A 22981-nucleotide genomic window follows, 5' to 3' on the forward strand; every position below is an offset into this window, starting at 1 on the left:
CGGAATCGACGACGACATTTCTGCCACTTGCCGATCTGCACGATAGTAGCGAACATCCGGAGACTCCAAAAGCCCCAACTAGCCCCCACACCGCCGCTCGGATTGGAGGTGATGAGGATAGCCCTAGGATTCGCGAAGGATTACTGGAGAAACTGCACGGAACGTGGATCCTCCCACAAGGCGATATTCACGGACAGCCCGTACGATATCCCAGTGATGAGATTCCATACCACGCCCCTCAGGATTCTAAAGAGACCGACGAGAGTGACAGGAAGAAAGAGACATCACGATGGGGCCTGGGGTCTGGTATCGAATTGTTCAAATGTGTTTACTCGATGATTCTCCTCGTCTTCTCCATAATTGTTGTCCTTGCCGCAATCTTCTCGGAACAAACTGTGGCTACTGGCGAAAACAACGTCAACCCTGTTCTTGCAGTCTTTCTTGTTTGTTTCCTCATCACGTGGCTCGCTATGATGGAAGGTGGACAAGGAGCCCTCGTTGGCCTTCAACCCATTGACAAGGAATTGTACGCTGTATCACACCCACGGACGTATGCATGCACCAAACTCGCCCACCAAGGAAACAATATGGAGCGTGTCATTGTAGGTCGTCAGTTCTTGGTGGTCTTGGTTGTTTTCGTCACCAACTTGATGGTGTCCTCTATAGCAAATGCCTCGGTACTAAGCCTACCCGATGCTATCAATGAAACATTTCTCGCCACCGGTCTCGCCGTGACACTGACCGTAATCATCGTCGGACAATTGACCGCACAGGTGAACGCGGCCAACTGCATGCTTGACTTTATCAACAATTACTTTATGCTTTTCACAATATACACGTCGCTGGTGATTGAAGCTTCTGGTCTTTTGCATTCCGTGTATCTTGTTCAGACCATTTTCTCAAAAATGTCTGGCACCCCTATCGAGTCCAACGAACCCTCACGCAGCGTCTTCCAGAGTCTGCTGTTCTGGGGGCGTGTGGCTATGTCTCTGGTCCTTCTTGGCTTCTCTTTTGCCGTTTTGCTGACTGCACTTTTCAACGGAAAGACTAATATGTGGGACGGCATTCCAGCAATTGCTTCCGTGATTATCTTCTTCATCTTGATGGCTGTAGTCGGTATCATGGAAGGGATGCAGATTGCTCTCTTCGCCGTCGTGAATCTCCCCAAAGAGGAACTCAGGAAGCATCCAATTGCTTACGCCAACTGTGGATTGACGTTCAGTGGCCAGAACTTGCAGGCTTTCTTGATCGGTCGCCAGATATGTGTTACCGTGTGTACGTTTGTGATAGCGCGTATCACTTCGGTGAGCGTCAACACTGACATTGGCGAGAACAATGTTTTTGGAGTCAGTGACGGGATTCAGAACTTTTTCAACACGGGTATGCTCGGAGCCCTAGTGACAACGATAGTTGCGTCACTGGCGTGGCGTATCATTGCCTCGTCACTCCCGGTAGCCTTTATGTCCAATCCTCTCATCTACTTGATTATTCGTTTGTGTTTGATACTGGAAGCGACTGGACTGTGCTCGGCCGCATGGGTATTGGCATTGCTGCAAAAATCCCTTGCTGGCTACCAAAGGGACGATGTCTACATTGGCACCGCCGGCGAACGCGTCGTTTTCGCCAAGGACGGCAGCGAATTGCATCTCGAAGAGCAGAATTTGCGTGCATAAGTCAAACGCGTCAACGTTCATGTCTCGCCTACCTTCCATTCCAACCATCTAGTCTACTTGGTCAATTGTTTGTACACAAGCAGAAGCCACGGGTCTGCCCTCGTCCAAGTTAATGGGTTGAGTTACTGGCACCGATGCGAAAGTATTGGGGGTGGCTACCCACCTGGATAGAGTCTGCAATGGTAGCACCAGCGAGCGTAACGAAATACACCAAGAGTGGCGACGCCCTAGATATATCCGAGTTTCTTCTTTCCGTCGCGCTCCCTGTGGACGAAGCAGAGAGCGGCCGTACAAGAACCGTCCTTGCAGTTGCATCACCTTTTGATCATTTCGCGACCTTCGTAGGCGTTCCTACAAATTCTTAACGAATCGCCAAGGGGATCGATATATTAACATTTTCGTGCAGTCGATGTATCACCCAAGCGTTTCTTGAGGTTTGGAGAGAAAGACATGTTACAGGCGGCGTGGAACAAAAAGCGGACGTTCTCTGGAAATGTGAATGTTATTGCTCTATTTGAAAGACACTTCAAGAAACATTGGATGCACTCCCAAACGCGTCACCAATATTGGGGTAGAGGAAACCGATTTTAGACTTACAGTTTGTCCTATTTTTTGTCACAACTGTAGTAGCTCTCTCGCTCTCTCAAATAGAGGTATCACTTGGGATCGGACAGCAGCTCAGTATGTTGTTGGCATTCAAACATTGTGAAAAAGCTAACCTTACCTTTGAAGATTTGGTTGGATGGATACTTTAAACCATAAGGAAGAATTGTGAACAGGATTAATGAAAAGGTACCTCATTCACAAGTCAAAGCTCTGATGTCCTCTCAAACGTGTTAATGTTCGTAAAAGGTGTCAACACTATTTATCCGGCAATCACCGATCGGCACAGAAGGAATTCCAACCAATGCATGTAAGTGTATCGGTATACGACTTGGTCGGCGACCTATGTTTGGGCGCACGTACACAACTCAACGTAACTTTATGGGAGTCGTGGACGCCCGGCCGTCGCCGACTATTGGGGCAGAGAATTTGGCGCGTAGGAACTAGTTCCGAAGATTTCTGAGCGTGAATCCATGGTCATTCATTTCAATTAGATGAATGGTAGTCGGGAGGTTTCCAGAAGGAGCTGGGTTGCGCTCGGTAGTCGCACTGTTCTTACTAGTCAGTTATTTATGATCAGAGAACACTCTTAACGGAAAGTCAAACTAATGACAGTTACTCTAGTTTTCATCGTGCGTGAGTTGTCGTTTTACACACGGCTGAAAAACGGGAAACCACGAGTCGTACCGTTGTCTGCATCGCGTACTACAGAGTTGCCGTTGAAACAAGTAGGGGAATCCCGTATGTATAAGTAGTTGGATACCGCATCCAGTCCGGCGTGTCTTAGACAACGGTTCGTCTCGTTCGAAACCGACCGGCCTCGCGTACCCATACCGTAGCACTGTCACGGAACTCACGCACACACAGTAGGGGGGGTGACGAATAGTGCACGGTGGGAACCTCGCACGCGTGTGTTCCCCTTCTTCCCTATATAGGGGAAATACGGTACCCGCACACATCCGACATACGAAAACAACAAGACCGCTACCACAGGGGCCTGACTTTTTCGGGAAGCATCGCCTCTTTTGGTGAAGGAAGTTTGGTCGTATTGTACTGAAGTGACTGATATCGTCCAAGAGGACGGATCAGTCCAACCTTGGTCATTCTTGGCTTACATGAACGATACTGTAGTGGCTATTGTAGAAACAGTTACTATTAGCGAGCCTAGAGTGACACGATTCACAACATGAAGTCGCCGTACCCGACACCGGAAAGTAGCCAGACAATGATGTGGACCCCGTCGCCCAAAGCAAGTGTGACGGATTGGCCTTGTCCCGACACGGACCCACTCACCAGCGACGAAGCTTCCTTCGTGCCGAATCCGTCACCGTTCGACCCATTCACGACAGACACCGCAACGACAACGCCCGTCAGTAGCGTCAAGCGCTTGACGGAACGCTTCGAAGCCATTCTACCGAAACCAGCCACACCGCACACGACCCGCACCCCCTCGCGTTCTAGTGCACCTCCGGCTCCCGTCAAACTCCCCCGACACGCATACGTTCCCGCACCGGCACCCACCGTCCCCGTCGAAAGCGCACCACAAGACGAGGTACGTCGACGGATAGAAAGGGAGAGACGTCTTTGTCATACTCGTGTCGGGTTGCCTGGAGTAACGGATTGGCTCGGCTCTCCACTGACATACACACACGCCGACACATATATATATATATATATATATCATACAACTTGCATATACTCTCGTGTTCATCAACACCACTACTGCTCACCTGCCTGTTCATCGATCGATTGATCTGCTTTACAGCCGCTGTCCTGGACGCCCGCTCCGTTCCTGGGCGAACCTTCGTTATACCATCCCGTGGCGCAGACTCCCGTCACGCCACACATTCCGGCGTCGCGGGGTGTCCCACCGCCGCCACCACCGCCACCTCCACCCCCGGCTTGGTTCCAACCCATCCAAGCACCATCGTCGGTCAGTTCCGTAGCGGTACCAGACGAACCGCCGCAGTTCCGGCAACTCGAAATGATTTCCGCACCCGAGGAAGCGCAGTACTACCAGCACGCCACGACGACGGAATCCGTCGTTGACAGTGTTGCCGAAGATTCGCAGACGGGTGATGCGGACAGTCCGAACGATGACTTTGCACCGGCGGAATCGACCTTCTTTACCGAAACCTTCGGTTCCGTGTTCGACCGTATCCCAGATTCGTCGACGACCTCCGGTGTTTCACAAATGATGAATTCTTTATGGAAAAAAGATCGCGTGGGCCTGGCCAACGAAAGCTTTCAGACCGAACTGCAACAGACCCACGGCGACGAGACGGATCGAAAAGCACGTGTGTCGCCCTCCTCCAAGTCGGTCGGCTTTTCCGAAGCGTCTCCCGAGATACATTACGTTGCATCCAGCGGTACGTCCCTGCGGAGTCTGGATTCCAAAAATCGACAATCGCGACGAAACGTGACCAAAAAGGGTTCCGTGTGGGCGCAAGGGAGTGTATTCGTTCAGGAAATGTACGAACAAGTGGTATGTGTTGAGGGTAAAAGACGTTCCCTACCTACTAACTCTCCGCCACTCGAAGAAATACACCGCTTACAAATTACTCGTTGTGTGACATATTGACAGTTGAAGACCACTACGGCGACCGGTGAGATAGACGACTCGATGCCACCGTCTGTGGAGAAGCTGTTGTCGTTCTTTAGTTGTGACCGAGGCACCGTCAATCACGACAGCAGTAGCAAATCCACGACCCCCACGGTCCCCCACAGTATTTCTAAAGAAGACTCCAACACTGAAGCATCCTTCACGGATTTAATTAAAGAGAAACCCACGCCTGCTGCAAAGACTGCTCCCATTGACTGGCCGCAAGATTTTGGCTTTGCCTCGGGTTTGTCCGAAGTTATGCGAAAGAACTCACACGAGGATACTCCCTATGACGAGTCGGTGACACCCCGCAAGAACAACACCGCTGAGTTGCTAGATTTGGATTGGGCGGTGCCGCCGCCGGCGAACCGCGATTTTGAACATCACGACCACTTTTCCGCACGCTCGGATCCGTTCGTTCCACGGGCGATCGCGGCGCGCCGCACATCGTCGGCCCCGGTCAAGACGAAGGATCCGTTCTGGAAGAACCTGGAGGATCCCTGTGACTCGCCCACGGATGTCGTCTCGGGAGAAATTAACCGAAAAGATCGCAACGTCGTCCGCGCAAATCTCGCTACAAAATTCTCGCCGCCCCCTCCGCTCCCACGCAATGAAACCCTTTCCGCTTTCGGAATTGTTGAAAGCTTCTCTGTTCGGAATAGTTCGGAAGAGACTTACCCGGATCCATCCTTTGCCTTGGATGATTTCGCCGACGAGGAAGATTGCTTGTTTGTGATCCCCCCTCAACTAACCAACAGCCGGAGCTTGCCGCACGTCCGCCGGAATCACGTGCATCTTTTGGAACAGGAAGACGACCCGTTTACACGACACAGCAATCTGCATCTTTTGGAACAGGAAGATGCTGATTACGAAACGCTATCCTCGGGACCGTCTTTCAGCCCGGCCTTTGTCGACGCCCAATTCTCATTCTGATCGTGACCGGCATGGCGGCTCCTCATTTCAGCTTCTTCCAGTTTCTTCCTTGCGTTGGAGATTGCAGTTTCAGCGAATATGTGTATTCAAAATACTTTTCGCACACGCCTCTAATATTAGCACTGTGCTTTGTTTGTCTTCCACGCACAACACTACGATTACCGTCTTTTTGTTGGTTTGATTCCTCCTAATAAGAGGACTGCGTTCATTGAAAAAGTCGTTTGCATCAACATCTGCCAATAGAGAGCTGGATCTCCATCTGTGGCATGATAGGCGTCTCCTTACCTTCACAGTCAGTTGTCTTTGAATTCACAGCATAGTCTGGTCGTTGTGGCTACAGTTCGCTTGGCTAACGAACCCGGAGTTTCCAAAAGCAACCAACAATTTTACCAACTAAAAACGGCATCGCACCACTTCGTCCGAATAGTCACCATGGCTGGCCCCATCGCGACAAGTAGTAGCAGAAGTGGCAGCGGTAGCGCTCGCGCCATGATATCATCGACACGAAGGACTGCAAGAACGACGACGACGCGTCTGACAACCAATGTTAGATTACCCGTCTTGCTCGAATTTACGTCGTGCTTTTGTCGGGTTGGGTACGCTGGCGAAGCGCTGCCCCATTTTGGAGTATTGTTGCATCCTGACTTGATTGATTACAATCATGGCTGTGATACTAACGGATCTACTGGTGGTTCTATGCTCGGTCGCGCTACTATGGAGCGCGCTCGATTGTATCAACTCTTATTTCCGCTCGTGGAAGAATGCTTTGGCCGGATTCACCATCCGGATCCGACAACCCGCAACGTAGTCGTTATTTTTGATACGGGTTTGACGTGTCCACAAACTTGGCAGGAAACGCTGGAAGGGGTTCTGCACGAAAAGCACGTTCCACACGTCACTTTTCAATCCTGCCTGAGTCTGATTCCGACGGCATTTCCAAACTTGCCCGATTCGTTGACAGTGCATGTAACGAATACGGCCGCGTATTGCATGGCTCAGGCTGGCTCGTTGACGTTGCCTTTTACGTTTCAAACCGTTCCGGCGGGTTACCGCCAAGTAATGCAAGCTAATGGCGGTGAGCCAGACCTGTTGGAACCACTGCTTTGGACGGAGGCCATGACAACATGCTGGTTAGATCCGTCTAATCCCAACTCGCTGGTAACCGCATTCTTGTCTTGTATACAGGCCTGTCCACGACAGGCGCGACCATACGTTATTGGCAACGTTGTTTTTACTGGCGAAGCCATCTCCTTCCGACCCGACTTGCCCAATCGTGTGCTAAGACAGGTCAAGACAGTGCTGCTCCAAGACGACGAAAACCGTGGGTCCTACGAACAACAATATCAACCTGGAACTCCTCTAAAAAGCACTGAGAACCCTAATGAAAATCTTTCTACTGCAAAGATTGGCAACCTCGTCGACGACTTCACCAGATTGTGTCAAACTTGGAGCGAGTTGAGACCGCTCGCCGGTCGAATCGTGGGGTACGTAGACACGGCACCTTACCCTGCCGATCGTGTCGTTTGGGCCGGAAGCTCCGTATGGGCCCAGATCTGGCACGGACGGGATCCTGACGCGAAAGCTTTTGGTTGGCGGAAGCCCATAGCCGCGGTGCCGGAAATGAAGACGGAATACACAACGATGGTGTCCACTAACGCTTCTTGTACGGTATTGAACTAAATGGTCGGCCTTAATTCCCATTCTTTCTGTTGTAGTTCACATGTTGGTCTCTGAGGTGTAAAAGTCATAGATCCTTGTGAGACTGTACGTATAGCTTCGAGCACTGCGGTTGTAGCTAGTTTGCAGTATTAACTTATTTTTTTCGTAGTCCGCTATCTCTGGAAGGTCTTCCCGTAGTACGTGTTCATTTCCGGGTCAGTGTACCACAGCATCGTCGAGTCGCGCACGATTCACGACGGAAACACGATCGCCAACCTGTAACCGCGACAATGGACGACTCGGGGTCCGCATCGTAATTTTTCGTAGGTTGGATGTCATTTCGTCGTCGCGTCCTTTGGGTTCACTTTCCTTCTTCTTTATACTGGAATCATGTTTGGAGGTTTCAGCGCATCCAAGCTCAAACCGCGTAAGTTATCGCCTTACAGCGTCCAAAGGTCGGCTTGCAAAGATTCCTAACGCTAAAAACTTTGTCTTGTGTTAGAATTGAAAATGGCGGTTTCGCGAATTCAAATTGCGAGTAATAAGAAAGCCGCCTTGTCGAAGCAAAAGATGCGGGAAGTAGCCAAAATGCTATCCGAAGAACCGCCCAAAGAAGAAAAGGCGAAAATTCGTGCGGAAGCCCTCATTCGGGACGACAATCTCATGGAAGCCTATGAAATACTGCAACTCGAATGTGAATTGATCCACGAGCGACTCAAACTTATCGAATACAGCCGATCATGCCCGCCTGATATGACTTCCGTCATTTCGACATTAATTTGGGCATCTCATCGGGTGGATATTCCCGAGCTGCTCGCCATTCGCAAACTATTCTGTGCAAAATACGGCAAAGCTTTTGAAGAAGCCGCACTCGCGAATACGAATGGCGTCTTGAACGAACGGGTCGTGACAAAATTGTCGGTAGATCCACCGGCTGCATACCTCGTTCATAGGTATTTAGAACGCATTTGCGAGCAGTATGAGGTAAATTGGACGCCGAAGATCAAGCTATCGGCAGCTCAAATGGTGGAACCCATGGCGGCTCCGGTCGGATATTCCGTAGCGGTGGCACAAGGTAGCGGATTGGGTGAAATGTCGTACATCAATCCGGGCATACAAGAAGCAACAACCGGTCAGCTGAATTCCGACGAGGAAATAAATTTCGTCAAGCAGCGATATCAAGATTCCGGACCACGTGGCAGCGTCCCACCACCAATTGTGACAGCAACAGCTACACCATACGTGGCATCTTCGTCGAAAACGAATGGTACAGCTTCAGTTTTGACAAAGAACGACGACTTTGAGGAGGTTGATATTTTTGTGCCCCCCGGGTTACCGACGGCACCACCCGGCAGCACACCGACGACACCCAACAACGACATTGGCAGTGCTGGAAAGGACAGTGATCCGAATAATGACACTAGTGACACTGACAATGATGAAAACGGGAGTATTGCGGCGAATGGGAACGATGTCGGCGGAGGCAAACCAAAGGCGTCATCGTATGCAGACTTGGCCGCTCGTTTTGATCAACTAAAGAAGTAGTTCACTTTATTTTTACTTTTCGGGTTCAGCTGTTCTTATAGATTTTCGTGTTTGGATCACAACCATGATCACTTTGTTGATCGATTAATCGTTTTGCGCTACTTCTGGATGATAGTATTACTGGAGTGGTACTCTCTGCTTCTACACTTTCGTTTCACCAGCAAAGGCAAAAGTTGCAGGTCCGGTCATGTATATCTTGTTGTCCGATTCCCGCCACTCGATCCACAAATCACCACCGGGCAAAGTCACGCGCACGGGTTGATCCCCGCGGGGAATCTTTCCAGCCCGCATAGCCGCGACCGTCAGTGCGCAGGCCCCCGTGCCGCAGGCCAAAGTCGGACCGGCACCACGTTCCCAAACCTTCATGATCAGATGATCATCGCCTTTAACTTGAACAAACTCAACGTTCGTTTTGGCAGGAAAGGATTCGTGTGCTTCCAATGCTGGTCCATCTTTTTCGAAATCTATATCCTTTTCTAGGTCGTTCACAAAGAAAATGGCGTGGGGATTCCCCATCCCCACCGCTGTACATTTCCACGTCTTGCCGTTGGCTTCTAACGTCTGTTCGACCACCGAATCGTGTTCCGCGTTCGCCTCCAAAGTTGTCGGTACCTTGGCAGCTTCCAAAAAGGGTTCTCCCATATCCACCGTAATTGTCCCGTCCTCGTTCATGACGGGCACGATGCGTCCGGCGAGGGTATGAATTTGGTAGGCGCCGTCGTCGGACTTGGATTCTCCCAAGTCTTTCAAAAATTGTGCCATACAACGGATTCCGTTGCCACACATTTCTGGCTCGCTTCCGTCGGAGTTGTAAATGCGCATGGTAAAGTCAAAGTCCGCACCGTCACCGCTCTCCGACGGCGGTTGGAGGGCAAAGATAACACCGTCTCCGCCGATCCCGAAATTGCGGTGACAGAGCATTGCAGATTCCTCCGGAGTCAAGGACGGTTCGGACTTATCTCGATCATCAATCAGAATGAAATCATTACCGAGCCCGTGGTATTTTGAAAAAGGAACCTTGCGAGCCTCTAGAGTAGTCCTGCGCAAGCTGGTGCTCGCCGTCGATGACAAAGGACGGACACTAAAAGCGCTAGCCGAGGACAGCGCGAGGGATGCCCAACAGACAACGAGAATCTTCGAATTCATCGTCCCGTTGTTTACTCTATTGATGTTTTGGCGCAGACTGTGAATTGTTGCGATATGCCAGTGTACTGGATGATCGATCGGTGATCGGAGATAGAGTCCAATTCCGTATAGCTAGAACAGGAACCGAGTGGAACTCGTCGAGACGTGGAAAATGTGAGGGACAAAAGTTGATCAAGTAGACAGACAGACTGACTGACTGTGAGTGACTCCATGTAAACAAACGTGTGTTGGGGGTCGGCGATCGGCGATCGTCCGGTGTCGGAAGAGCGACAATCCTTGCGGTGGAATCCTACTGGGGTTTTCTGTCCCTTGTACGTTGTTCACCGTTAATCCCGAACCGTTTCGTACCAAACTTTTTACCAAGTATGATCGCCTAATATAAAAAGTCAATGCTCGCGGAGATCTGAAAATTGCAGCAGCGTTGGCCTGTACAGCAATACAACGTAGTACACTACGGTACAGATCCAAATTGATTGACTGTGAATGTGAACTTGCGCTTGTGGTTGCGTCCCTTCTAGAATAGTCTGCTGCTACATCAACGCTTTTGTACTGCTTTCACCATGACACTTGTACGACCACAGCCGTTGAACGACATTTTTCTCGCCGCCGCGAATCAGACGCGACAAAAGGCACGATCGTTGACGCACAACCAAAAGGTAAGGTCGTTGGATAGCTTCTCCGAACGAAGTGGACGCCCAGCGTTTCTGATTCATGCATTGGGACTCACTTCCTTTTGTGCAACACAGGTCGCTCACTTGTATCGCCATAGTTTGCGAGTTCTGCTGTCTTGGGCGGTCGACCGGGACATTTTCAACGAAGCGGCTACGGAGCTTCGAGCGCGGTTTGATGCCCAGCGGGGCGTTTCGGCCGCTGCCGCGTCCCGATTGCTTAAGGTACGTCGCGAACTGAAGCGACTGTAAACAAACATCTTATTGGGATAACCTCGTCGGGAGTTACTCTGACGCGTCCGACACTTTCTTACTCCTCTCACGTTTGGTGTGCTTGTTTTTTTTAAAAAAATAGGAGGGGGACGACGAGCTCTTTTCCTTTACGCACCCGGATCCGTACAAGTGCGTCTACATGCCGGGTGGTTCCAAATTTATGCGCAACCCACCGCTACCCATGGAGGTGTGCTTCCCGGACGGTAATCTACCCGCCGACGCCCCGCGGTACACGGTGAATCCGGACATGTCTCTGTGCACGCCCGAAACGGGACGCAACGCTGTCGGTACCGTTCTGGTGGATTTCTACAAAAAGAATATGGAATAAGTACGATTAGTGTGCGAAGAAGTAGGTTGGAAGGATGTTCCATACACCACGAATCTCGTGGTCACGTACGGCATGCCTTTGAGCCTTATTCTACGTTGAGTAACACTTTCAGTATTGGATGATGCATAGATTATATATACAGATCGGACTAGCTCTAAGTGTATCCTTTCCGGGGAAGCTGTCGAGTCTACTGCACACACGATAGTGGGAGCTTCCTTCAATGAACGTGGCGATTATTCATCGAGTAGTCTTTTGCTTGGTTTGTAGCTCCAACTTTTGCAGTCGAAATCCACAAAGACGTCGGGCATTCTTCTCTTGAAAGGAAAGCTTGGACTCATCTATTGGGAGTCCCAACATCGTTTGTAGACTTTGCAATTCACCCACCATGTCTTCTTTCCGCTGATACACCAGTGCCAGGACTCGGAAAGATTCTGCCGAGCTGTTTCGTGAAAGATTGCAGGAGGCCTGAGCAGCCAATACGGCACCGTCCACGTCACCTCGCTCAAGCTTCGCAACCGCTTCGTTTCGACGCGCACGAATCAGCCATTCCAGGCCAACTGGATACTTCGATTTTCTTTGCATTTTGCCGTCGTTGGCACTTTTACCGTTACTATTACTTGATTGTGCAAAGTGATCGCGAGCCGTCTGTAGGTCCATGGCGGATCGAAAAGCTATACCGATAGCTTGTTCGTACAATACAATCGCTTGTTCGTAGTCTTTGCGGTCAAACAATATATCCGCGTGTTGAACTAACTCGTATCCCCGAACTAGTTCCTTGGACGGGCCCGCAGGCACATTCGGGTCGTTGTTGTGGGAATAGAGAATCTCGAGAGCTTTCTCTTCAACAACCTTTTTGTACTTGTTGGATGCTTCTGGTGAAATAACGACCGGCCCGTATCCACACAACGAATTGCAGCCGCCTTCCTCGATGACAAAATGAGCAGGTGCCAAGGCTTGTAAGAGATGCATGGTCCGAGCGGCACCGTCGGCGACGCACCCCGGAGAAAGGCAGACTTGCAGAGTGACACGTTCCGGGATGGGGGAGTTCCTAGCAGCCAACCGTGACGAAGACGAGGACGCCAAGAGTGTCGTCAACACTTTCCAACCAAAAGTGGCTACCATAGTACCCCTACTCCACTCCAGCAGCCGAATAAAAGTGAAAATGTAGCACCTCTGGGAAATGTCGACCAATCCACAATGGTCGTGGCGAGGACTCTTCTCATTATCTTGTCTTTTTCGTCTTTGGGTTTTTGGAGAACAGAGGTGACTTTGACAGACGAAGAAGACGCACCTTGAATTTGAAGACCTGTGGAAAAGGGTGGGGCGAAGATGAGTCCTGGGAAAAGTGTTTCCCGGACTGTGACGACGTATGCACTACCTCGTAGTAAACGGAAGTGTGTTCGCGTTATCGCCACTTTCGAAATTTGACCTAACACGAAGTTGACAGTTTGGTTGTGTGTACTTTTGAGCGCGTGCGAAGTACGTCTCTTTATCCGAGAAAAAAAAAGCAGTTCTAGACTCGGATGGAACTTACACAGCAAGTCGAGCACATCCGCAACAAAGTCGAAACAGGTCGACCGCTGCTGCAACCATCTCGATGGTTTAAAACTCCGACCGCAATGCATCTCTGGTAATCTCTCCCAGACATAACGATGAAATGTACCTTAGCGGTCGGACTTTTTTCACTACGTCATTGATACATCTCGTCATACTCCGGTGAGTAGGATACGGACAGGCAAGAGCTCTCTAACATAAAACATTTCAACTACCACTTCGTATTCATGAATTTAAAAACTACAACTGAAGGAAAGTCGGTCCGACCACCCACTTAGCGACATTCTAATCACCTAGAGGGGGTCCTGGTGGGTACCACAAGTTGGCATCCATCCTTGTTACGTCGCTGATTCGGATTTGCATTCTTGCTCGCAAGAGAAGCGTTGGATAGCATCTCGCATTGCTTCGCGAACGGCACTTCGTCGATCATATTCTTGCCGAAAGCCCAATCTTGGCACCCACATGCCCCTTCGAAGATGGAACCATTGAAAAAAATTGGGGTTCCAGCGATGGAAGATAACAAGCAACTTGCTGTCAGGTATATGGTCGATATTACGGACATTCCATGGCTCTAGACCTTCTGGTCCAAAGACTCTCATGAGCATGATCATATTGTCTCGTTTAGAGCCAGGCTGGGAAATTGCCTTTTGAGGACCAACGTCACGCGGCATCTGCTGCTGCAAGGTCTCGCACTTCTCCACACAAGACTCCCAATCGTTGCTAGAATACATTGAGTGTCCCATCGTTGGAGCAATCGTAACCGGAATATTTTCAGGAAGACAGCGCGACGAGTTCATAATGCCCAACAACAAACGTAAGGACGGGCGTAGGGGTAATCGATTGGGTGGCAATCAATTTTGCGAGCTTTGGTGAAATGAGCGAATTAATCGTGTGAGGAAATTTTTCTTGGTTATGGCATTGATAGGCTGCAAATCTCACGTTTGACTGGATTGTTTTGTGAACGTGGTGACGAATTCTTCCCCCTTCTTCCCCCTTTCTCGTTTCCTATCTGGTGCTCCCATGACCGCGTTCTGTAAATCACAGAAACGAACGATACTTAATCATTCAGCCAGTTCACTGTTTGTGTCCACTATACCTAGCATATATATGACATCAGTATTTGCAAGCTTTTCTGGGGGGACTGTTTTTGGGTGTGGGAACAACACCCACACGAGAAGGTTACGGGCTCACTGTTTCAGTAGTCACAATATTGGTCAAGTATTATGGTCATCCAGGATGTTGGCAGCCAAGAAATGGTTGATTGAACGATTTCACTGACTAAGTTATACGATATTATTCTCTTGCAGTTTAACATTCTGTTTCTAATTACGAATACAGATTCTTCGTAATCGCAAGACAGCGAAAACTTTACTTACATCAGCTACCGAACAGTGAGAGATTTTTCTGCGCGCAGACTGGCTGATTTCAAGAAAATGAAAATTGATGAGAAGTTCTCGCTATTGTAAAGTTTGGATTCGCGCATCAAATTTTCTAATATTTGTTCGACATCCATCCGGGAGATATAAACATCACCAAATTCTGCCCCAGAGACAGCAACAAGCTCCGATTTAAATTTTCAGGGGTCGAACGGAGCCTATACCTAGTTGGGCCATCCAGAGTGTGATCGCTATTGAGCTGAAGTAAGTTAAAAGACAAGGTGGAGAATGGGATTGACGGTGGTTTTGTCAGTGAATTCTGCCAATAATGAGTTGTATTTGGTTGCCGACATTGTGAAGCACACCATGCTAACAAGATCCTGCCTCACCTTGCCTACTAGTATTTCGCATACAAGTAGAGCGTAAAATAAGCCAGCAGCTCCACCGACAATAGAAAAAATCAGCCCTTATTTGTTCTGGCCAGAAATTCCTTTTTATGCGCTGCTTATCTCCTTTGAAATTTTTTCTGCAGTACCGCTTTGTACGCGAAGCATCGGAGACGAATTTTCGCAGTCACTGTCAACCAGTGGCGACAAGTTATCGAAAATAGCGGTTAGAATAGTCTCCTATCGAGCTATTGTAAAGAAAACTATGCACTTCTCAAGACTGCGACCGTTGAGTTCTATCTTGCTTCACTGATGTCACGTAGAGAAATGATTGTTTGCTGATAAACAACTTTCAGTTAGGCAATGCCTCGAACGTCGGTTCTGAAAGTGACCATTGGAGTAAACCATATATTGTATGATTTCAGAAAGCGATTTAACGTCCACAGAAAAGAAGAGAAAGCACGGAGAAATTAATTTCAATAATTCTGCTTATATCTTTTTGGGGTTCGGCTTATAAATATCATCCTCTGATGGGCAATTAAATCTTCTTCACTATCTCAGTTTTTAAAGGTGTTTCGAATTGCCTATATGAATTCAATCAAAGCAACATAGACTCTTGATAGGGGCTCCTACTAGAGACTCTGTGTATAAGAGAGAGGATATACCTTCAATATAAAGGATTCATATTGTTTGATTTTCCGACATGAGAGGCGGTTTTCGTTTTCGAAACAGAGCTCCTCATGTCTGTGTTGGGGGTTCATACCGGCCAGGCTTTCTGACTCATGACTGGTGAATGATTGATTTACTACAGCCTTGTTCGAATTCACAGTCAACGCTTTTACACCCGAGCATTTAGAGTTCGCACGACTTTGCTCGCCTCGTATCCCGTCCAGCCTCACGAGACTTTTAGCAAGGAGCGAACTGGTCTTGCTCCCACGATTGAGAAAACCGGTCCCCATCCTCCTTCGCTGACGCCGACCACTATGCTTTCTTGAGCAGTAGAAAAGACAATAGAACATAATGGTACAAGTATTTGTTATGGAGGACAAAGGATATAGGAGTATTGATCCGTCCTAGCGCACGCCCCGAAATCAGGCGCCGACCACGTTCTGATCCCGCTTCTCGTTCCGTAAAGCGTTTCGCACAGTTTCCCGACGTTTGTGCTCTTCTCTGAAACCTAAGACTGGTACCCACATGCCGAGCTTTTGGTGAAACCAGGTAAAGAAATGAGGATTCCATCGTTTGAAGAGACGTACCAGAGACTCGTCAGACAGATTGTCGAAGTCTTTTCGCCACAGTTCGACGCCTTCGGGACCGAACGATTTCATTAAAATGACCATTGCTTTTCGCGCGATCACCTGCTGAAGGTCTTTAGGCCAATCAAAACCATTGACGTCCTCCTCAACGATCTTTCTCGAGATTTCAGCTGAGAGATCGTCTTCTTTAGAAGAGGGAGCTTCACGTGAAGTGATATCTGATGCCATCTTGATAGTCAGTTGTTCAGCGTAATCCAGTTTGAGAAAGGATTCAGAGGGCGCTGCATGTTCATTTAGCTTTGAAATCACTGGCAGTCTTTGCTCTTGTGAAAGATCGGATGAAGTTTGGTTCAGCAAAAGCTGGTACTGTATGGCAGAGCGGGAGTCCGAATCCATCAAACCATGCACGGCTGAGTGTCCGTAGTTGATCTTGGCATCGAGGAATCGCCCTTTGATTTGTAGGTTGTCGAAACCGTATTGTGTCATGATTGTAAGGGTAAAGGAGAGAAAAATGTGGAATAGCGAGAAGTTCGCACTAATTCCCGTTAGCACGATCAGTGGATTGGTTAGGTTCGAAGTGTGCACGGTTGCAAGTTTATTTTTGTTATGCTTCTTGCACACTTACTCAATTTGTGTGCGGACTTGTCAGTCTTGCGGCCGGCTCTTGCGGTCTTTGAGAATCCATGTTACTCTCAGAAATGGATGAACGATATAATAGGCCATCATCGTACAGAAACTAACGAAATACACAGAACTTATTTCTATTATTTCGAAAAGGAAACATTAACAAAAAAAGCTTGACTTGAATGGTTGCACAATGCAGGTGATGTCATTTATTGCTGGACCCGACTTTTCCGTTGTGGGAGGAGTATGCCCGCGCCCAATTCCCCATTCTCTTCATTTCTATTACCTTTCATTTTTGTTTGCATCTTGAAATACATTACTTGTTTATAATTGAAACCAGTTTCGGCCTCCTACGAAAAAAAAAAGTCAATAAATAGATATACTTTCGGAACTCCAATTCTGTTTATTGACCACATAGTTATTGATTTCTAAGGCATATATAGGTGAAACTAGAAATACTCGCAATGTTATCGATAGTGTTGGAATAGCCTTCGCCTTGTTTCCCAGGCAATATGACTCCCCAAGGTCCTCTCTCTCATTGTTCTGAGAAATCGCACGCGTTGTTAATGTCAGAATCAGTACAATCAGTTGACGGGTTCGTGGGAATCCGTGATCGCTCGCTTCGATGGAAGACTTTCGAATCGGGATTTGACAAGTCCGTCAATTTTCAGAAGCGTTTCTAAAAGGTGAGCTAGTCGAATTTACATTATATGGTCGATCGAATCATACGTTGCATCCGAAACACAAATTACTACCTATGTTGGTTGCCCCTCTTTTTCCTCTCATCACATAAGCACCGCTCTTTATATACCAGACTGTGAGCAAATATCTGCTTACTCACAAGAGAAAATGATTGGACACTCCAGCTTTCCACAAAATCATTTATTGAAAGGGTCTGTTCTTGATGTGAGACTCCGACGCTGGAAAGGTTTGTGTTTCTCCGCGGGTTTGTCCATAGCAAGCAATTATCATTAACTGTAAGTTCCTTCGTCCCACAGTTTTGGGCCGTTTTACGGATCGACTACAGGTTTGTAATCGCGCCTGTCCGTCGCCACAGTGCCACGTCACGGCGAACCCGGACTCGGCCGATGTCACAGGAATTTCAAATCTGTCCGGCCGGTGATCTTTCTTCGCCAAACAGGCCTCACATTTTCCCTGTTCGCCGGACGCATCGCATTCTTGCCGTGTCGATAGTTGAACCACGACGTTTGTAGTGCCTGACGTCGCAGCGGTTTGTTGCCTCCCAAGAAAGGAAGGGAAGTAAACAGAAGGATAGCAAGCAATAGCAACTTGATCATTTTCGCTCCTCCCCCTCTGGTTCAGCAGTAGACAATAATCAATACAAGTCAAAACCCGCAGGCACTGTGTACCTTTGTTGCTGATTCGTTCTCTTGTTTCCTAGCTGAGACATCATGAATTGTCAAAAACTCAAGGGTGTCACCGAACTTCGCAAGGGATGCTCTTCGGAGTCATCGCTCAAGGCGGCATCTCGGCACTTCGATCTCTTCCTTGAAGAGGTGATTTTGTCCGGCACCATTGGCGGAAAAGAGAAGCAGCAGCTCTTTCCAATAAGAACCGTCAATAACAGCACAGATAGCAACAACATTGATAACAGCAAAAGATTGGATGGTGATGCGCAGACGCAGTACTCGTTCAAAACCATCGCCGTGGAAAAGATCAACGACAAACTGCTGAATCTCTTTGCTGGATATTTGACAAGGGCCGAAAAACTCCGTGGGAATAAGAACGAAACGCAGGACAATTTCTCGGATGGCAACGGAATTTCGTACAACACGGCAGAACGATACCTGAGCTCCATTAAGAACGAGATTCTTCGTCGTTGCCTTGATTTGGGGCTAAAGAGATCTTTCGACGATGCGCAACAAACGCGAATTCGCCAGTCCATGACAAGACGTTTTGTTGAAAGAGCCGTCCGGAACAAGACGCCTCTGGCCAGATCTCATGTCACAGCTGCTCGGAACGACTTTCTTGTAATTGCGTTGTTATGTATCTGGGACGGTTCTTTTCCGATGGCGGATATGTTATTTTATCTTTTGACGCTCCGATACTTAGCCGGCCGGGGCCAGGAAGTGGCCATGATATCACGGTCTAGAGTTTCTCTTGGAGAGCCATCAGAATGGGCCGATAGTGGTGACAAGACCTTTGTTGTGAGGCTGTGGATGTTACGGTACACTACCTTGCGGCATGTCCCTCGGACAGCTCCCACTTGGTAAGGAAAGTGTAAGTGTGAGCCAATCCGATGGACGCAGCGGTTACGCGTCCCATATGGAGTTTGTGTCGGCCTTATTGCGCAAATATACCGTATTTGAGTTACCCTGTTGTGGTTTACCTCCTTGCGACATGTCTTGTGGAAATTATTCACTAAACACGGATGTCTCAAGTGTGAGTCAAAACTATGCACATGGAGTTAAGGAGGCACACACAGAAATGATACCAAAGCCTTGTTCCGTGGCCACGTGGACTCACAATAATCGAAGCGTTTGTACAATTGCTATGTTTCCGGAGCCGCATGTGCTTAGTCTCCACTTGTCGGTTTACACGACCAAAATGGACTGGGATATAATTGGAACATCGAAAATACGATTGAAGCAATAAAGGGGCTATCACAAGACACATGGTGGGACTGAAGAAGAACAGCTACTCACCATAGGTGTTGTGCATGGGACTCATAGTTCTGGAGGTATATATACATGTGGGAGAAAGATTGTCTATTGAGATTATGGAAGTTGTGGAAGATCAATGATGCGCTGGCACTTTGTGGGATTGTTCACTGGACTGAACAACAGATTGACTAGTTTGTAGCATGTAATTTTCCACTCATTGTTTTAGAAATTCTTTGATCCAAATATTGCATAATAGCATAGGTCCTCGCATCCGCTGTCTAACCCGTGGGGAGCGTCGCCAGCGAGTGAGTTTTACAGTCCCTAAGCTTGCTTAGGTGTATCGCAGGTCGTTCGTCATAACGCCCACCTTTGTTTACCACACACTGTCATAACAGCGATCCGTCCTCGGTTGTGCTTTGGTAGTACTCCGTAACAGATTAACAGTCTTGACAGCACGTCAAACCACTGCTGCCCATTGCACAGTCGTTTGTGGTAAACACATCTTGAGGTCTTCGCTCAAGACGGTTTCCAAACTTCGTACTTGGTGTACATTGTTTGGTTACTAACTGCTGACATCTTTTGTTTGTTACATCAAGTGTCAGAGGTGCCACCTTAAGTGGGGTATTTATCGGCTTGTGTAACGCATTGGTTGGAAGCTGCTACCCTACTTCCTCACGGTAACTGGTATTGAGAACCCACTGGTACAGCTTCAGGGTTTGTCAATAAGTTTCTGTGGCCTCCCTACTTCCTCGGAATCACGGGTGTCGAGAGCCCCTTGGAGTCTTCAGGGTTTGACAACAAGTTGTTTCGTGACGTCGGGTTGCTATAGTTGGGTGAGGTAGAAATACCAATAGGCTCAAGGAGTCCATCCCTGATTCCGGTTGGGACGGGCTTACGACCCGGCTTAAAATAGTACAGGGGGACTATCAAACGCCCGACACTTCGTGTTTGCGTGTGTGCGGAACGGACACTGCCTACGGAGGCAGGGCAAGGGACCCAAACCCATAAGTGGTTCTTTTTTTTCGTTTTGAGAACCGCAAGAACCTTTCTTATTGGTTTGGCTACCCAACCCATCATGTTAGCAAGCACTGGACAAATGACCAGCAGCACTGTCTTCTCGCACTTTTTGAATAATGTTTTCTCAATTCCCCAAGGGCATCCAATTCGGCTTAGCTTTGCTCAGCAAGGGTATGATACCGTGGAAGACCTTCTCGGTATTTGTGAGAATGAACTTGGTACCTTTGGGTATGTTCCTCCAACAAGCTTGGACACCAATGACAACCCCCAGTGGACCCCATTGCTCATGGCACACCGACAGATCCTTCGCCATTTTCTACGTTGGCAGGCCTCACTTGAACGGAAAAAGGGAAGTTCTTTAGACAATTCTGAGCTCGTTGAGTTGACCAGTAGTGACTTTGCCTTCTATAAACGGTCGGCACTTGGCCAAGTTTCAAGCGTATTGACCACTGCAACATCTTCTTTGAGCGCCCCGGGCATACCTAACAAACCTCGGTCGGTTTTTTACGGACAGAAGAAACCTGTTTATTGTAAAGAAGATGCAACTACCCTGTCTGTCAACAACACCAATGCAATCACGTACTGTTCGAGTGTACATTCTGCATTGAGATCCGGAGCAACCAACCTTGACCTTATGCCACAGGATGGGGAGAGTATTCCTAAACCCATCAGCTTTGTCAAGCCCCTTGGAACTGAAACCAACAATTCCTGTGCCTTTAAGGGTTTACCTGGTTTCACTCCTGACAACCTCATTGGAAAAACTTTTCTAACCGACAGTCAGGATGATGGGGAGCTATTTCGTGAACAGCAAACTTTCCCAACTGATACTCAGGATGATGGGGAGCAACTGTGTGAATGCAATACAGGAAAATTTCTGGAATGTGATAAACCATCTGATGAAAAAATTTTGGAGGGACTTGTAATCAGTGATGACAAGTATGATGAAACTCTAGTTTGCAACGAAGTTCTAGACAATCACGAAACCAATCTAGATGAAAAGTTGCAAGACACAGATGGACCATGGTGTTTTGAGGGCATTGTCGCATGCAAAGGACCTTTCCCCTCTTCACACACGTCAGAAATCTACGAAAGTTCTAGATACAATGTGTTTGATTGGGGACCTAGCTACGGATTGCTAGATGCCATACACGTCAACAACCTTGAAATATGTGCTACCTATGCTAAACACCAAGATCTACTAGACACATTGGGAGGGAATCATTCCAACTGGTTTGCAACTAGATTTGAAGAGTTTCAAGGACTTCTTGACCAAGATTGTCTGAGGTGCTTTCAACATTCCCCTGTCTTCAAATCTGAGTGCCAACTCCCTCATGACCCTAACAAAGCTGTAGCTATTGACAAGTCAAATGGAAATAGCAACTGGCAGGATGATAAGAGCTTTGAAAGGGGCAAGCTTTGTGAGCATAACATTTTTATTGCGAAACAGGAAAATCTGGTGCACAGCAACCAAGTCTCAAACGCACCGGAAGAGTACAAGAATATCCTCATCCATATGGTCTACAATGTCAAGCATGATGGAAGGCACATTTCTCACGACATGATAACAGTGCATTCCGTGACAGGAGTTCTTTGTCTCATCAACATACGGCATAACTCATTGTCCTACCCGCAAGTTTGCGAGGCAATCCCAGATGATGTTACCTATGCTCTGAAGATCCTAAGTGGTGAGATCCTAAGTGGTGAGAACATAGATGACATGCTCAGCAAGTTTTGGAATTTTCTACAAATGTGGCCACTTGTCAAACTTCTCCTGTTTGAAAAGGGGGACAAATCAAATTGTGAGGCAAGGACATCTATAGCATCAAGACAGGCCGATGGGGAGTGTTACGGTACACTACCTTGCGGCATGTCCCTCGGACAGCTCCCACTTGGTAAGGAAAGTGTAAGTGTGAGCCAATCCGATGGACGCAGCGGTTACGCGTCCCATATGGAGTTTGTGTCGGCCTTATTGCGCAAATATACCGTATTTGAGTTACCCTGTTGTGGTTTACCTCCTTGCGACATGTCTTGTGGAAATTATTCACTAAACACGGATGTCTCAAGTGTGAGTCAAAACTATGCACATGGAGTTAAGGAGGCACACACAGAAATGATACCAAAGCCTTGTTCCGTGGCCACGTGGACTCACAATAATCGAAGCGTTTGTACAATTGCTATGTTTCCGGAGCCGCATGTGCTTAGTCTCCACTTGTCGGTTTACACGACCAAAATGGACTGGGATATAATTGGAACATCGAAAATACGATTGAAGCAATAAAGGGGCTATCACAAGACACATGGTGGGACTGAAGAAGAACAGCTACTCACCATAGGTGTTGTGCATGGGACTCATAGTTCTGGAGGTATATATACATGTGGGAGAAAGATTGTCTATTGAGATTATGGAAGTTGTGGAAGATCAATGATGCGCTGGCACTTTGTGGGATTGTTCACTGGACTGAACAACAGATTGACTAGTTTGTAGCATGTAATTTTCCACTCATTGTTTTAGAAATTCTTTGATCCAAATATTGCATAATAGCATAGGTCCTCGCATCCGCTGTCTAACCCGTGGGGAGCGTCGCCAGCGAGTGAGTTTTACAGTCCCTAAGCTTGCTTAGGTGTATCGCAGGTCGTTCGTCATAACGCCCACCTTTGTTTACCACACACTGTCATAACAGCGATCCGTCCTCGGTTGTGCTTTGGTAGTACTC

The 22981-nt window shown here is 48.1% G+C and overlaps 10 protein-coding genes across 10 annotated transcripts; 6 read left to right on the forward strand and 4 right to left on the reverse strand.

Moving 5' to 3' along the window:
* Nucleotides 1-302: 302 nt before the first annotated feature.
* PHATRDRAFT_1631 (cell surface receptor protein) lies at nt 303-1673 on the forward strand (the record flags this gene model as incomplete). The annotated part of the gene is made up of 1 exon (XM_002178845.1): nt 303-1646. A coding segment is annotated over one exon (1344 nt), but the record flags the coding sequence as incomplete, so codon positions are not given.
* Nucleotides 1674-3336: 1663 nt separating this feature from the next.
* On the forward strand, nt 3337-5953 carry PHATRDRAFT_45002 (predicted protein). The gene is made up of 3 exons (XM_002178846.1): nt 3337-3828; nt 4042-4761; nt 4861-5953. The coding sequence occupies exons 1-3, from the start codon at nt 3463-3465 to the stop codon at nt 5809-5811; spliced, it is 2037 nt and encodes a 678-aa protein (XP_002178882.1). The 5' UTR covers nt 3337-3462; the 3' UTR covers nt 5812-5953.
* A 290-nt stretch (nt 5954-6243) lies between these two features.
* Nucleotides 6244-7491, forward strand: PHATRDRAFT_45003 (predicted protein; the record flags this gene model as incomplete). The annotated part of the gene is made up of 1 exon (XM_002178847.1): nt 6244-7491. The coding sequence occupies one exon, from the start codon at nt 6244-6246 to the stop codon at nt 7489-7491; it is 1248 nt and encodes a 415-aa protein (XP_002178883.1).
* Nucleotides 7492-7962: 471 nt separating this feature from the next.
* On the forward strand, nt 7963-8463 carry PHATRDRAFT_11271 (predicted protein; the record flags this gene model as incomplete). The annotated part of the gene is made up of 1 exon (XM_002178848.1): nt 7963-8463. A coding segment is annotated over one exon (501 nt), but the record flags the coding sequence as incomplete, so codon positions are not given.
* A 693-nt stretch (nt 8464-9156) lies between these two features.
* Nucleotides 9157-10161, reverse strand: PHATRDRAFT_34582 (predicted protein; the record flags this gene model as incomplete). Its single annotated transcript, XM_002179061.1, has 1 exon — nt 9157-10161. One exon carries the CDS (start codon nt 10159-10161, stop codon nt 9157-9159), a length of 1005 nt encoding a protein of 334 aa, XP_002179097.1.
* Nucleotides 10162-10904: 743 nt separating this feature from the next.
* Nucleotides 10905-11283, forward strand: PHATRDRAFT_11305 (predicted protein; the record flags this gene model as incomplete). Its single annotated transcript, XM_002178849.1, has 2 exons — nt 10905-11054; nt 11185-11283. Coding segments are annotated over 2 exons (249 nt in total), but the record flags the coding sequence as incomplete, so codon positions are not given.
* Nucleotides 11284-11667: 384 nt separating this feature from the next.
* Nucleotides 11668-12552, reverse strand: PHATRDRAFT_34584 (predicted protein; the record flags this gene model as incomplete). The annotated part of the gene is made up of 1 exon (XM_002179062.1): nt 11668-12552. The coding sequence occupies one exon, from the start codon at nt 12550-12552 to the stop codon at nt 11668-11670; it is 885 nt and encodes a 294-aa protein (XP_002179098.1).
* A 626-nt stretch (nt 12553-13178) lies between these two features.
* PHATRDRAFT_45006 (predicted protein) lies at nt 13179-14060 on the reverse strand. Its single transcript, XM_002179063.1, has one exon. The coding sequence runs from the start codon at nt 13779-13781 to the stop codon at nt 13323-13325; it is 459 nt and encodes a 152-aa protein (XP_002179099.1). The 5' UTR covers nt 13782-14060; the 3' UTR covers nt 13179-13322.
* A 1777-nt stretch (nt 14061-15837) lies between these two features.
* On the reverse strand, nt 15838-16488 carry PHATRDRAFT_34586 (predicted protein; the record flags this gene model as incomplete). Its single annotated transcript, XM_002179064.1, has 1 exon — nt 15838-16488. One exon carries the CDS (start codon nt 16486-16488, stop codon nt 15838-15840), a length of 651 nt encoding a protein of 216 aa, XP_002179100.1.
* Nucleotides 16489-18038: 1550 nt separating this feature from the next.
* On the forward strand, nt 18039-18860 carry PHATRDRAFT_34587 (predicted protein; the record flags this gene model as incomplete). The annotated part of the gene is made up of 1 exon (XM_002178850.1): nt 18039-18860. The coding sequence occupies one exon, from the start codon at nt 18039-18041 to the stop codon at nt 18858-18860; it is 822 nt and encodes a 273-aa protein (XP_002178886.1).
* Between the last annotated feature and the right edge of the window lie 4121 nt (nt 18861-22981).

Source organism: Phaeodactylum tricornutum, chromosome 5 (genome assembly GCF_000150955.2).
Source record: "Phaeodactylum tricornutum CCAP 1055/1 chromosome 5, whole genome shotgun sequence".
Lineage (NCBI taxonomy): Eukaryota > Bacillariophyta > Bacillariophyceae > Surirellales > Neidiaceae > Phaeodactylum > Phaeodactylum tricornutum.

Coding starts and splice junctions, on each gene's coding strand:
- PHATRDRAFT_45006 (XM_002179063.1), bottom strand. CDS start 13,781: ATGAACTCGTCGCGCTGTCTTCCTGAAAATATTCCGGTTACGATTGCT.
- PHATRDRAFT_45002 (XM_002178846.1), top strand. CDS start 3,463: ATGAAGTCGCCGTACCCGACACCGGAAAGTAGCCAGACAATGATGTGG. Junction 3,829..4,041: donor AAAGCGCACCACAAGACGAG/GTACGTCGACGG, acceptor TCTGCTTTACAG/CCGCTGTCCTGGACGCCCGC. Junction 4,762..4,860: donor AGGAAATGTACGAACAAGTG/GTATGTGTTGAG, acceptor ACATATTGACAG/TTGAAGACCACTACGGCGAC.